This window comes from Toxotes jaculatrix, chromosome 15 (assembly GCF_017976425.1).
Source record: "Toxotes jaculatrix isolate fToxJac2 chromosome 15, fToxJac2.pri, whole genome shotgun sequence".
Classification (NCBI taxonomy): Eukaryota; Metazoa; Chordata; class Actinopteri; family Toxotidae; genus Toxotes; species Toxotes jaculatrix.
The window spans coordinates 17,826,231-17,839,045 of NC_054408.1; the positions used below are offsets into that span (position 1 = coordinate 17,826,231).

General features: G+C 37.4%; 1 protein-coding gene across 2 annotated transcripts in view; it reads left to right on the forward strand.

Moving 5' to 3' along the window:
- The window catches only part of stxbp5l (syntaxin binding protein 5-like), a 127,686-nt gene that overhangs the window by 65,854 nt on the left and 49,017 nt on the right, over positions 1 to 12,815 (forward strand). For both annotated transcript variants that reach the window (XM_041057537.1, XM_041057538.1), the window contains exons 5-6: positions 2,373 to 2,507; positions 10,458 to 10,521. In XM_041057537.1, the coding sequence (XP_040913471.1) occupies positions 2,373 to 2,507; positions 10,458 to 10,521 (199 nt within the window). The remainder of the gene's footprint in view (positions 1 to 2,372; positions 2,508 to 10,457; positions 10,522 to 12,815) is intronic.

Here is a 12,815-nt window from a genome sequence, read left to right on the forward strand (position 1 = left end):
TCTGACTTTCTGGAGTCAAAACCATTCATTTGACTTTCCCTATTTTACCCTCTAGATCTGTATTCCACTACTTACCTCGTTCCGCATCCTTTCATCTTCTCATCGTTCCTCTCTTTGATTTTTTTTTTCTTTAGAGCCTTGTCTTCTATTTGATCTTTCCTTTGACATTTTATGTAAATGGTCAGCTCATGAAGGAAGTAATCAGTGCTAAAAAGCTCTTCTAAATATGCCTCATTGTAAAACTTTTTTCCACAGGGAAGATAAGACTTACTTGGTTACTGCAAATATGTTTTTTTCAAACATGGCAATTTAGATGGGGTTTGTGAAGAGGTTTTGGTTGTATCTCATCTGCCGTTTTTGATGTTAAAGATAATAATTCAGAAAGGCTGATTACAAAGCTTCTTTAGACATAGAAATATGTGAATGTGGTTTGTTAAGGACAGATGCCTGTTGCAAAAGACAGAAGACTGTATAAGCCTCACTTGCTCACAAAGCACTTCTGCCCCCCCTGCCAGTTTGAATATTGTCAACTCCCCAAACCCCTAAAATCCTTATTGAATTGTCTGCCATCTCATTTGTCTTCTATCTAATAATCCTGCCTCTCGCTGGGTCGGTGGCTTTGGGGCTTGGAGCTCAATGATCTCCCCCATCTTTACAAGGTAATTGGCATGGACAGGAGTGACTTAGTATGTGCTCATCTTTATTCCCTGGTTAAGGTGCTTAGAAAGATGATGAATGCTAATGCCAGAGCAATAATGGTTTAAGCAGTTTCACATCATATCATAATTATTTTGTACCCAATAATATGCAATACAGGCAGTGGCAATAATCAGGTTTCGTGTGGCCATGGAAGACATAGAAAAGTCATAGAATAAAAATTGTGTTTTCCATGCCTGGACAATTTTGGGAAAAGCATAAAATCCCAAAAGGTTTGGGACAAGTCATTGAAAATAAATGTAATTTTTATTTGAAACATGGCCTTTGTGTTTTTCAGTACAATGCTAGAACAGACATGCAATCACTCGGGTATGGTCATAGTAGACTGTAGGAGTACCTCGTCTTGCCTGGAGTGACATCCAGTTTAGGTCTGTTTGAAAATTTATACTGTGTGCAAAATGTAGACTGTGTAGAAAATTATTCTGCATTTAATAATTAAGATTATATGCTGTTTAAAGGTTTGAATGCAGAGGAGTAGTGATTATGTGTGGTGGACCAGTTCAGCCTGTAGTGCACATGTCTACAAGCTACTGTGAAATGTAACAGAACACAGAAAAAGTTCAGGCTTCTACCTCTGGTACTTGTTTTGAAATAACTATTTATACCGGCTTAGAGTGAGCTTACAGTCAGAGTGCAAAAGTTCTCTGACAAGAGAAAAGCAGGAGTGGCAACATAAAGGGCAGGAAGAGCAAATGTAGGCGATAATACGTATACATAAGGTACTGCATTGTGGAGTGAAAGAGATTTTCAACTTCCTGCCGAGTGCTAAATTAAATCTTGATTCAGAATGAGTCAGGCCATGTTCTTTGAATATCCATGAATGAGTCAGGGCATGACTTTGATGAAGAAGGACAGTTATTACCGGTGAGCACCGGCTTAGGATTATGGCTCTGATAGTGACATGATAGGTACAGTCTGTGAAGTACCATGTACAGAAAACACTTAGGTACTAAATGTGAAAATGTCTGTGTATGTCTCTGTATGCTTTAGCTGTATATGTTTATTTTTTTGCTCTCAGGTCTCTCTTGAAAAAGAGATCCTAGGTTCTCAGGCAGGTATTACCTCATAAAATAAATGATTTTAATAAAAAATACTGACGGCTGGAGAGTGCTAACATCATCACTCAGCAGGTGACAAAAACACTAAGATGCAGTATTAATCACATCGTCTGTTGTTCAACAATTGTTTCATTGAATAACTGCTTCCTAGCCCATGTTTATTTGATCAGTAGGTTTGTGTTGTACCCAGTTACAGATTCACCGAAAACCATTTCTCAGATTTGTTAAATTCTAAAATAGGGAAAACAAGAAACTTTCATGCGAAATCCCTCCATGTTTCATTTTGCATGTGTTTTAGAATGAATTTAAAATACACATTAATAAAACCTACACCTAATTATCCTTACCATAATCATGATATTATCGGAAGATTGACATGCTTTCTGATAAAAAAAAAAATTGCTCATAATATTCAGAGAGAGCAACTGCATCAGGTGTTCGAAAGTGCGACAAGGCATTGTTAAACTATACTGCATAGATTGTGCTGTCACATCCACTGACAGCACAATCACTGTAACGAACTGAAGGACAGATGCCTTTATGACTGTTCATATTCTAACACTCAGTCTCTTTCCTCTTTTGTTTCTTGTTCTCCAGGATCACGTTTTGCCACCTTCCCTTTCAGAGTAAATGGCTGTACGTGGGGACGGAGCGAGGAAACACACACATCGTCAACATCGAGTCCTTCATTTTGTCTGGATATGTCATCATGTGGAACAAGGCCATAGAACTGTGAGTAGCTAATGCTCCAAATACTGGAGATGTCAAAAAAACGACAGTAGCAGTTACTGTGTTGACAGTGATGGCTTCTAAAGTAATGATTATGATGATGGCGGTGGTGTAGATGGCACTCGGTCAAGCAGTGAAATACTGAGTGGCAATTAACCAGGTCTTATACTGAGTCTTTTCTCTAAAATAAGATTTGGGAAAAACACATCTGTCAAGAGGAGTGATGCACACTAAGCATATTTGTTTTATAAGAACATGGAAGCTAAACTCAGTTGTGGATTTGTAACTAAATAAGTGGTAACTGTGTAGGTAGTCTTGCAGTATGCAGCCCCTTAAAATGCCATTGATCATTTCATTATATCCTGGTTCAAATCTTAGATGTTAATAGTTGAGAAATGTTTAATTACAGACACTGAACGTTAGCAGGTGTTAGTATGGAAAGCAATAAACACCACATGGGTTTTATTGTTATAGCTGTAGCTTTGGGTGAATATGTGGATGGCTGTTTTGCAGTAATCAGTAAATTAACCCATCAGCCTCCGTTTCTCTTCTTAATATGGCCTACACACACACACAGTCACTGCATTCTGCTATTACAGGCCTTGTAATCAAAGTTATTGGTTGCTGAATCACTTTTGTGCTCATAATGTCGACTTGGGCCCATGTCTCGTGTACTCATATGCTAACATTCAGCCACATTTAAGTAAAGTAACTGACCATGTTGTTACCTGTTAAACTAAGCCTTTCTCAGTCAAGCTGAACATTATGGTTATCAAGCTGGTGATTTAGAATGTAGATCTGTCTGGAAAGCCAGGAGGGAAAACTAAGGTTATATTACTAAGATGTATTCGATATTTGACAAGTATAGAAAAATAAAACAAACAAATTTGGTAGCCTCGTTCGTACAGCTTTGAGAAAACACATTTTTAACAACTGATAGGAGACTAAACTAGATTTTAAGATCAATAGGCCTACATCTCACAGTGCATCACAGACTTAATGAAAAAACGCACACACACACACACACACACACACAACTGCATTGCAGCCTTTGTCCATCCGTTGTAGTAATGTTCCCAGTTGGCAATAAACTTTCAGGATGTTCTATAACATCTCCCATTTGTCCTTAATATTACATATCAGTCAATAGAAACCTTCATTAATTTGCTGTTGACGTGCACTTTTGTTTGCCCTAAGTGTTTGACTGTGTAGCTGAATTATGCTGCAGATTGACAATTAAAAGCACCATCAAGTATACAAATGCTGCTCAGTTGCATTGTATGCCCGTTTGTTTCTCTTGGTTTCACCCACCTACGCGCTGTTCTTGTGGTGTTACCCTGACAAGTCCCCTGCTGCAGTGTCAGTCACAAGTCATTCTCATACCAAGCCATCTTGTTGGCTTGTGACAGCCCAAACTATAGTGAGCAGTCACAACACTGATGTGTATGTGTGGGAGGGCTGTCTGCCAATCATTGCAAAAATCTTGCAGGCTGCGACAGTGGTTGGGATTTTAACAGGGTACTTCATTCGTGGATTTTACTCTACATGGCATATCAGAACTTCTGAAGCCTAAAAATGTGTGAAGAAAATTTGTTGTGATGTGTTATTATTTGTGCTTTGTTCAACTAATGACTTTTTAAACACCTAACACATTATTCACACTATGGTTTAAGGGTTTCCCACTGAGCTGCCTGCCCTGCAAAAAGGACTGCCTCGTTAATGTCAAAAGATATTATTACACATCCGTGAAATATAACAATAAACATAATTGGAAAAGAGCAGTAGCTCTACATCATACTCAAAAGGCCATATATTTAGTGGGAGAAGTTACTGTTTAAACCTTGATCTTGTTGCCTAACTAAATTAATCATGAGATGAAATGTCTCACAATCTGTCTGATTCAGCTCAGCAGGTGACAGGTGACAGTGATGGATCAACCACATCATACATTAACTTCCCACTAATCAAAAGATTATGGACTGTGTCTGAAATCACTTCCTAGTTATTATATGGTGCATTAAACTGGCTGACGAATAAATAAATAAATAAGGGGCCAGCATTGGCCCAAATAACCAATCAGCTGTTTGTAGTGTTGTGTTCATATAAACAATGCATGTGTATAGAAGTCACTAACCAGACAGACATGCAGTGAGAATGCCTTTTGGATTCTGTATAATCATATATCAGACAAAGATGGCATGCACACAATAGGAAAAGTGCATATAAACTGGAGAGCACACAACCATTTGAACAATGGGTTTTTATACACACCATATTATGTTCTGTTCTGAGCATACACAATAATGTATAATGTATTCTCTATTTTCTAACCGTCAGCACTCTGTACCTTTCTGAAGTGGAGTTCATGAGAAGTTGAACTAGTACACAGTGCATCTTCTTTCATCAACACACAGAGTGACTGGGGAGTTTCATAGTTTGGCTGGGGAGGTTTTCCTCCGAACATGAATAGGGATGAGGGGGGACTCAGTTTTTCCTGCGGTGGAACATTGTGTGAGCAGTGGGGAACTCATCCACTCTTTCCGCTGTGTACAAACAGCAGAGTGCGAATCATATTTGGGGTGTGCGTGTGTGTTTACACTTGTGTGTGCATTTGTGTCATCACAGTGTTTGTTTGTGTGACAGCCATTCACAGATGCATTAATTTAATTCAAACCAAAGTATGCTCTCTTGAAAAGAATCTGTTATAGCAACAATTCAACTGGGGCCTCCGTTCCCAAACAGGATGGCCGGGCTCTCATTGAAATTCAAATGGGTTTGCAACATATTTAATGCACAATTTCATCTTCAGGAGATTCATTCCAAAATGAGATATAAAAAATAAGATGCAAGGGGAAATGGAGAAACATAGCAGCCCAGCGCACACACTGCTGTAGTTCACAGATCCCTCTGATGAACTGAATTATGTTTACTCTAGGCATCATGTCTGCCATAATCAACATTGGAAGTTTTTTGTTTTGTTTTGTTTTTTTAGAAAATGAATAAGTACTCTTGCAAATAACCTATGTGACATCAGAAACACATGGCAACAGCAACCCTTTCTCTCCACTATAAAATTGCAGACATTTGGAGGGAAACATGATGCCTGGATTTATGTTTTGCTGATGTTTTATAATCAGGAAACATTTTCATGCTCTGCAAAATGTTCTCTGACATCGTACTCCATTTGTTTTCCTACAATATCCGATCTTGGACAACATTTTTATAGTTTTGTTTAGGCAACTCAAAGCATATGTGTGAGCTTAGGGAAAGATCATTGTCTTGGTTAAATGTGGAAAACTTCAGTGCTGACATGAGACAAGACTTGTTTAGTTTTTCTAACGCACCATTTGAGAAACAACCCCATATCAACCAGACTCTACAATTTTCGTTCCAGGGCCAGATTGAAAATCACCTGCTGTTACAGGATTCAGGGATCAGTAAGGGCACTGTCTCTGAGCTGAAGTCGCTATGGAGACAATGTCATGAGAACTGCAGGTGACCTGTCTCAGTGTCTTGTCCTCAGGCTAAAAAAAGTTAACTCCTTAAAGAAGTACTGTGGTACTGTGTTTTTAAACCAACTTTAGCAGTTTAGCCTATGAGACGCAAAGAGGTAGTGTCAATAATGTCAACCTTCTGATGCTACAGTACTGTTTCACACAGCTCAGCAACAGTCTTTACTCCACTGTGTGGATAGTACACCAAATATATTCTCGTTAATGGATGTGGGTTATATGATTCCACTGTTATAGTTAATACAATCATTAAATTTGCCCTGACTCTTAGGTGCTCTATTAGAACACAAACACCTGACAAAGCTGAGAGACACAATCTTATTTCATTTTTTTTTCATTTCACTGTCTCTTCAGAAACAATGTCTCCAAAGCCCAATGTACAACTAATACTCACAATGAAGTGATTTGGTTGACTAGATGAGGGAATGAAATTCTTCTTTAGTAAATTATATGTTCTCTTACAGACTAAAAGAAGAAAAATGAAGGAGGGCAACCACATCCTAATTTCTGCAGTGGCAAATTGCAGAAGGAAAACATGAATGGAAAAGTATTATTTTGCACGTAAAATAACAACAAACATGAAGTCCTTGGAACACATGACAACAGTAGAGAACTGGGATGGCACTCAGTAAAGCACATAGCTCCACCAAGGCCAAATATTGATGAAAATGTTGAAAAATGTGCACTTCTCGCTTAAGGAAAGGGATGAAAGGTTTCCATGACTTGCCCATTTAACCGAATCTGCACCAAAATATAATGGGTTCTTCCCCAGCCCCATCCCTCCACCAAGTTGGTTCACTAATTATTTGCGTAATCCTGATGACAAACCAACAAACAAACAGAGGTGAAAATACAGGAAGGAAAAATACAGGATGCTTGCTTGATGAAATTAGAAATTTGAGAGATGTGTCCCATGTAGATCATTTGTTTAATCTGTAAAGCAACAAATGTTTAATCTCCCAGCTGTTCTCCCACAGCATTTTCTGAGCTCTTAGGCAAAGTAAATCTGAGAGAAAAAAAATAGAAAATTTCAAGGAATACATGTGACTGTGAGTCAACAGATTCTTTCCACTGTGGCTCCAAACTCCCAGTGTTCTCTCCACGGAACCAAGAAAGACTATATGAGTCGGTAAAGGACAGTCGTCCAAGAATTAGAATCAACAGCTTCCAGGTATTTTTGTGATTGATTCTCCAGTGATTACAGATTTTATGACCAAAGGTTAAAGAACAAAAGACAGTTTTCTTTCTTTTCAATGGAAGTGAGTGGATATATAAGCACACCCTGCTTTTGTTGTATGTTTAGCCATTTCATTTGACATTTCACTTTACCTCTATTCTAGTTCTAGATATTATAGATGTGTAGGAGACATTGCATTGTGATATAAAGTCTCTGAATATGATGCTGTGTGATTAAATGTGAGGGAGAGACTCACAGGGCAGGTAAAAGCTTAATGGATTTTTTGACATTCCACCAGGCCACATTATTATGTATGAAACTGCCAATCAGATTTATTTACTTATTAATCAGAGGTGCTGGATTATACTGGCCCATTTAACCCCTGGTCCTGCTGCGTCTTAAGGTGCCTTTGCATTTGTGTTTGTGATAGCAACAGCCTTGATAGTCATGACTAAAAAAAAAATATTCCTGTTTTCTCTTAGTTTTCCAGTGCCTGATAACATGCTAATTAATTTGCTTCTTCATTTATAACTCTATTTCATTCATTCGATTTTTTGCTTCATACAAGCAACAATTAAAAGAATAGTTTAATTCTGTTCTTTTTAGTGTCATGATTTATGCAGAATACTGTACATACACCTCTAATCTGTAGAGTACATGCTGGAGACTATCCCATCATTCATTTGGAAAAAAGGCAGGCAGATTAGCCTGGTTTTCAAATCCCTTGAGCCACAACAGGCAGGCTTGTTTAACAGTTGATGGTGTTTGGCTTTGTCTTTGGTTTTGAGATGATTTGGTAACGTTATTGCTTAACAAGCACAGGGACACTGGTACTTTTGATGAAGCTTTTAGTCTGACTAATTTGCTCATCTGTTTGTTTAACATTGCCATTACATCTCCGAAGAGGAAAAGAATCATCATTTTAAGCTTTCTGCCTGAAAATCTCACATTTCAATGGCACCACATTTTCATTTCGGCTTGTTGCGTAGATACTTCTCTGGCATACAACATCCCCACGACCACTTCCTTAGACTTGGAGACTAACAACCACTGACACAGTAATCAGATCTAATTGTATCATTTGTGCAGTAACTGGTTTCATTTATTTTAGGAAATGTCTCGAGACATAAGACAGTGTTAAAAGAGGAGTTCTGGAAAATCCTGATAGCACATTCATCGTTATAAGGTTTTGTATTCTAAGAAAAGCAATATTAAAGTGTGTGTTTTAAAGTAATACTCTACAACTCTAAAGGAGTATTATCATATTCTAAATCATTGTCCAAGTATTATAGTGCAGCAATCTCATATTGGGAATGGTAATCATTTAACTGTTAATTAACATTAATTCTTTATAGCAGAATCAGTAATGTAAGAATTATGTTTTATACAATTCAGTAGTACACATGCAGCCCCATAACTTTTCAGACTATATAGAAGTAAGCACACTATTCATCAGTGAATATATTTTTTCTTAAAACATTCTGGCTCCATTTGTGTGCTTTTCAAAGGCTGGCCTTGTTAGCTGAAAGACAGACTTTATTAGGATTCACCAAATCAGTCAGTAACTCACCTCAGTTCACGTGTTTGTCTCCACAGTGTGATGAGTGAGTGTGTGTGTGTGTGTGTGTGTGTGTGTGTGTGTGTTATGGGTTTGTTAATGTACAACAGAAGGGGGTCTGGGGTCAAAAGTGCATATGCGTATTACATCAGAAAAGTGTATTGTATTATTTGTTCTGGGCGGCTGGTGTAGTCAGATTTGCTTTTGGCATTCGCCCAATGTGGCACTTCGGTGATTGGAAAGGTGTTGTGTGTTGTGGGACGGTTTGTTGATACCTCGACTTATTACGTCTTAGACCGCTGAATAGAAATGTATTGAGAGCTTGCAGTGGTTTTATATTTTTTTTATCGCTCTCCAGCAGCAGGCATAGCTAAATGGCCCCTTCTGAACATGTCAGACACACTTCACCTCATGATTGGGGCTGCTGCGGTGAAGTTAGCTGGCGACCAAGTGGCTTTTGGAAAAAAAATGTATTTGCAAGAGTAAGTTTTGGCTTTGGAACATTTCATTATGTAAACCATGACATCCCTTCCCTTCTGTGTTTGTCTGATTTGTCATAATCTCAGTATTGACAGATGATGAGGCTCTGTCTTCAATATGGTTAAATATTTGTCTTCTGAGACGATTTTAGAAATAAATCCAATGGCATGCTGAATTTTCCAGTAGTGGAAGATTTACTGATGTAAAAATAGCAATACCACAGTATAGAAAAATTCTGTTATATTATGTTATAAGTCATGCATTTAACATTTTTCTTAACTACAAAAGTATTTACTTAAAGTACCTAAAGTGAAAATACTGATTATGTAGATCGGCCTGTTTCTAAATTAATGTGTATTACTTGATAATAATCACTGATGCATTAGTATATGTATCTCTTTAATGCTGCAGTTGGTTAAGGTAGAGCTAATTTTAAAAACTTTTATCACTTTTGAACTTTTGTAATACAATTACTTTTTTACAGAGTGCTTTTTTTTGTTCTTGTTGATAATATTTTGTATTATTAATCTGAATCTGTCAAAGAACTAGCAACTAAAATGAAGTAAAATATACTTCAAAACTGTGATTAAGTACTTGAATAAATGGCCTTAGTTACTTACCACCACTGATGTTTTCTTCTTGGTCTGGTTAATGTACAGTAACAGGTAGAACAGTTTGTGACCATGACATAGTGATAATGTTTGGGTCTTGAGTAAAAGCAAGGATAAGGACTTGATGTTACATAATATATAATTCATGGAAATACGTGGAAGGACACAATTAAAAGTATACTGCAGATAACTGCAAATATTTTTTTGCATCAGCACGGAGGCAAAAACTGTACTGTATGGGTGTAGTACTGCATATTTGTGTACTATTCTACTTCTCTACAACCTGTTCTGGTCGATGTTGAGTTCAAGAGCGGAACCATTGATTTTTTAGTGTAACAGTGCATTTATAACACAGATACCTTTAAAATACTATGAATACTGTAGTATTAGAATGTTGTCACTCCCTGCTGAAAGCTATATGAATATAGTCAATGTATTTTCTTCCAAACAGTGCCTTTTAGTAGACTGTATACTTTTGGTCTGAACAGCCAAAATATGCCTTGTATGGGTAGAGTAAAACTGTAAAATTACTCATTATTCTTTACTTCCATGTCAGCTCTAAACAAACTGGTAGGGTCTTTTTCATCTCGCTCTTGTCTTTCCCTCTCACCACAGATCGACTAAAACTCATCCAGGACCCGTGGTTCATTTGAGCGACAGCCCGAAGGATGAAGGCAAGGTGAGTAGGCAGATCAAAGAAATACCAGCACACCTCCCGGTTCTCCTCAAGCACCAAACCTACAAACACAGATGCTCTCTCTTTTTTCCCCACTTCTGAGTCTCTAGTTAAATCTCTGCCTTTTTTCTGTCTTTCTATCTTTTTTTCAATTTTTTTTTCTAAATACCTCTCACTCTCCTAGCTTTTCTTTCTGGCTCACTGACAGCAAACCCTATCTCTGCTGTTGTTGCTGCTGCTGTTGTATTTTTTATTCTCTGTCCCTTGGGTCGTCACATACACACACACAAGAAAAGAGGTTTGAGGGATCTGCAGGTAATATCTTTGGAGGACAGTTGAGTTTTTCAGAGTTGCGCTGCAGTCAAATTGGTAGGAAAAGTGGGAGGTTTCTGTGAAAGAGAGGTCATTGAAGAGCATATTGATTTTCCCGATGGATTTTGCTGCCTCTGGGTCAAACCGGACTTGACAAGCTGTGAAGACATAAAAACCAGACACAAGTTTACAGCTGCTGTCACATACTGTAGTCATGCACTGCAAGAAAAGACACAGTGCTGCGTGCAGCATGTTAAAAAAACAAACAAAAGAAACAAATAAAATAAATAAGTGAGGTGTTACTAACCTAAAAGACTGGGAATAGACAGGGAATCCTACACGTTTTCATTTCTCAAAGCCTTTGAATTTTGTGATTAATATTCACTCCGAGTTGTGGTAAATAAATAGCTTACAGTACCGGCTTCCTAATTATGACTAGGAAAGTAAACAGACATCAACTTAGAAAATTAATTTTACTCACATACATTAAAAATCCATTATTGTGGACATTGCACATGTTCTATTCCACTATAGCAGAATCTTACCTTATAGAAGCAAAGTAGAAAGAAACAGTTGACAAGAATGAATGGTTCCCAAGGACAGACTGTACAGACTCTCTGGCCTGTTATGAACAACATCTGGTATATAATTTAATATATATTAGTATATATAGTTACTTATATGAGGGTCAGAAAAAAAAAAAAAAAGACAGGCCAGACAAGCCAGCCACTATAATTACATTACTTGGATGGACAGAAGCATCACTGGGGATGATAATGTTGCCCATTGTCTGCTGGATATGTAACACGTTACCCATAAATATTTTCGAACCACCTGTAAATCAAACTTGTGTTTTTATGAATTTCATTGTTGAGTTTTTCTGCTTCCATATAATCAAAAATAGTTAAATAGTTTTAGAGCTATAATGGTAAGTTAATTAATTGGTTACTTGATATCCATGTTGATATGTATGAAATCTGCCAGAGGATTGTTTAAATCATTTTATAGCAAAGAAATGCAACATAGAGTATACTACTGAATGTATTTGCCTTTTGGACTGTTGTGTGGACAAAAAGAGACATTTGATGACGCCATCTTGTGATGGGTATTTTTTCACTGTTTTCTTGTTTTACAGACCAAGTTATTATTTAGTTTATCAAGAAAATAATTGGCAGATTAATCAGTAGGGATGATAGTTGTTGCAGCCCTAAAACGTAATTTAAATACGTAATTTCCCCATTGTGGGACTAATAAAGGTGTATCTTATCTTATCTTAAAAGACTTTTTTCCCAGCAGACCTTAGCGGCAGCAGGAAAAGCACAGATGTATCTGATAACATTAATGATGGTTTCTGTACATTTAGATGCCCTAGAAATTCCTGAGAGTGAGTCAGCCTTCATAATACCAGGACCTTGGAAATGGTTCATCTTAATTCAATACAGCTATTGTAATTTTAGTATTAATGATGGTAATGCTTGGTGACATTTCAATGCATAGAAATGCTCAAATGCACTTTTTCTGTACTGTAAGATTCTCTGGCTTTAAACTGTCACCAGTAGAGTATGTCATAATCATATAAACACTTTTTTTTCTTTTACATAGAGATGTTGTTATTCACTGCATGTCAAAGCAGAGCTGCACTAAAATACTTTTATCTGTACACGTTTTTACAGGACATCGTCGTTCATCTTACCCGTTTGCTTACATTTGTGACTGTTGCTGTTACTAATGTTGAGCGTTAGGGTTTTTTTCTTTTCCACTTCACCTGCCCTCTACTTCTCATCTCAGGTTTTAAGATGTCACACAGTCTTTCGTCTCAGCAGGAGAGGTGTTTTCCCGCCATTCTGTCGTAAAGGCTGTGCTCCTCCAACATCGCTCTTGATTTCTCTCTTCTGATCTGTGATCACATTGTGTCGCCTTTGCTCTCTCCTACTACCCTATTTGTGTGTAACAGTGTTGTAGTGTGTGGGAATGTTTGTGAGGTT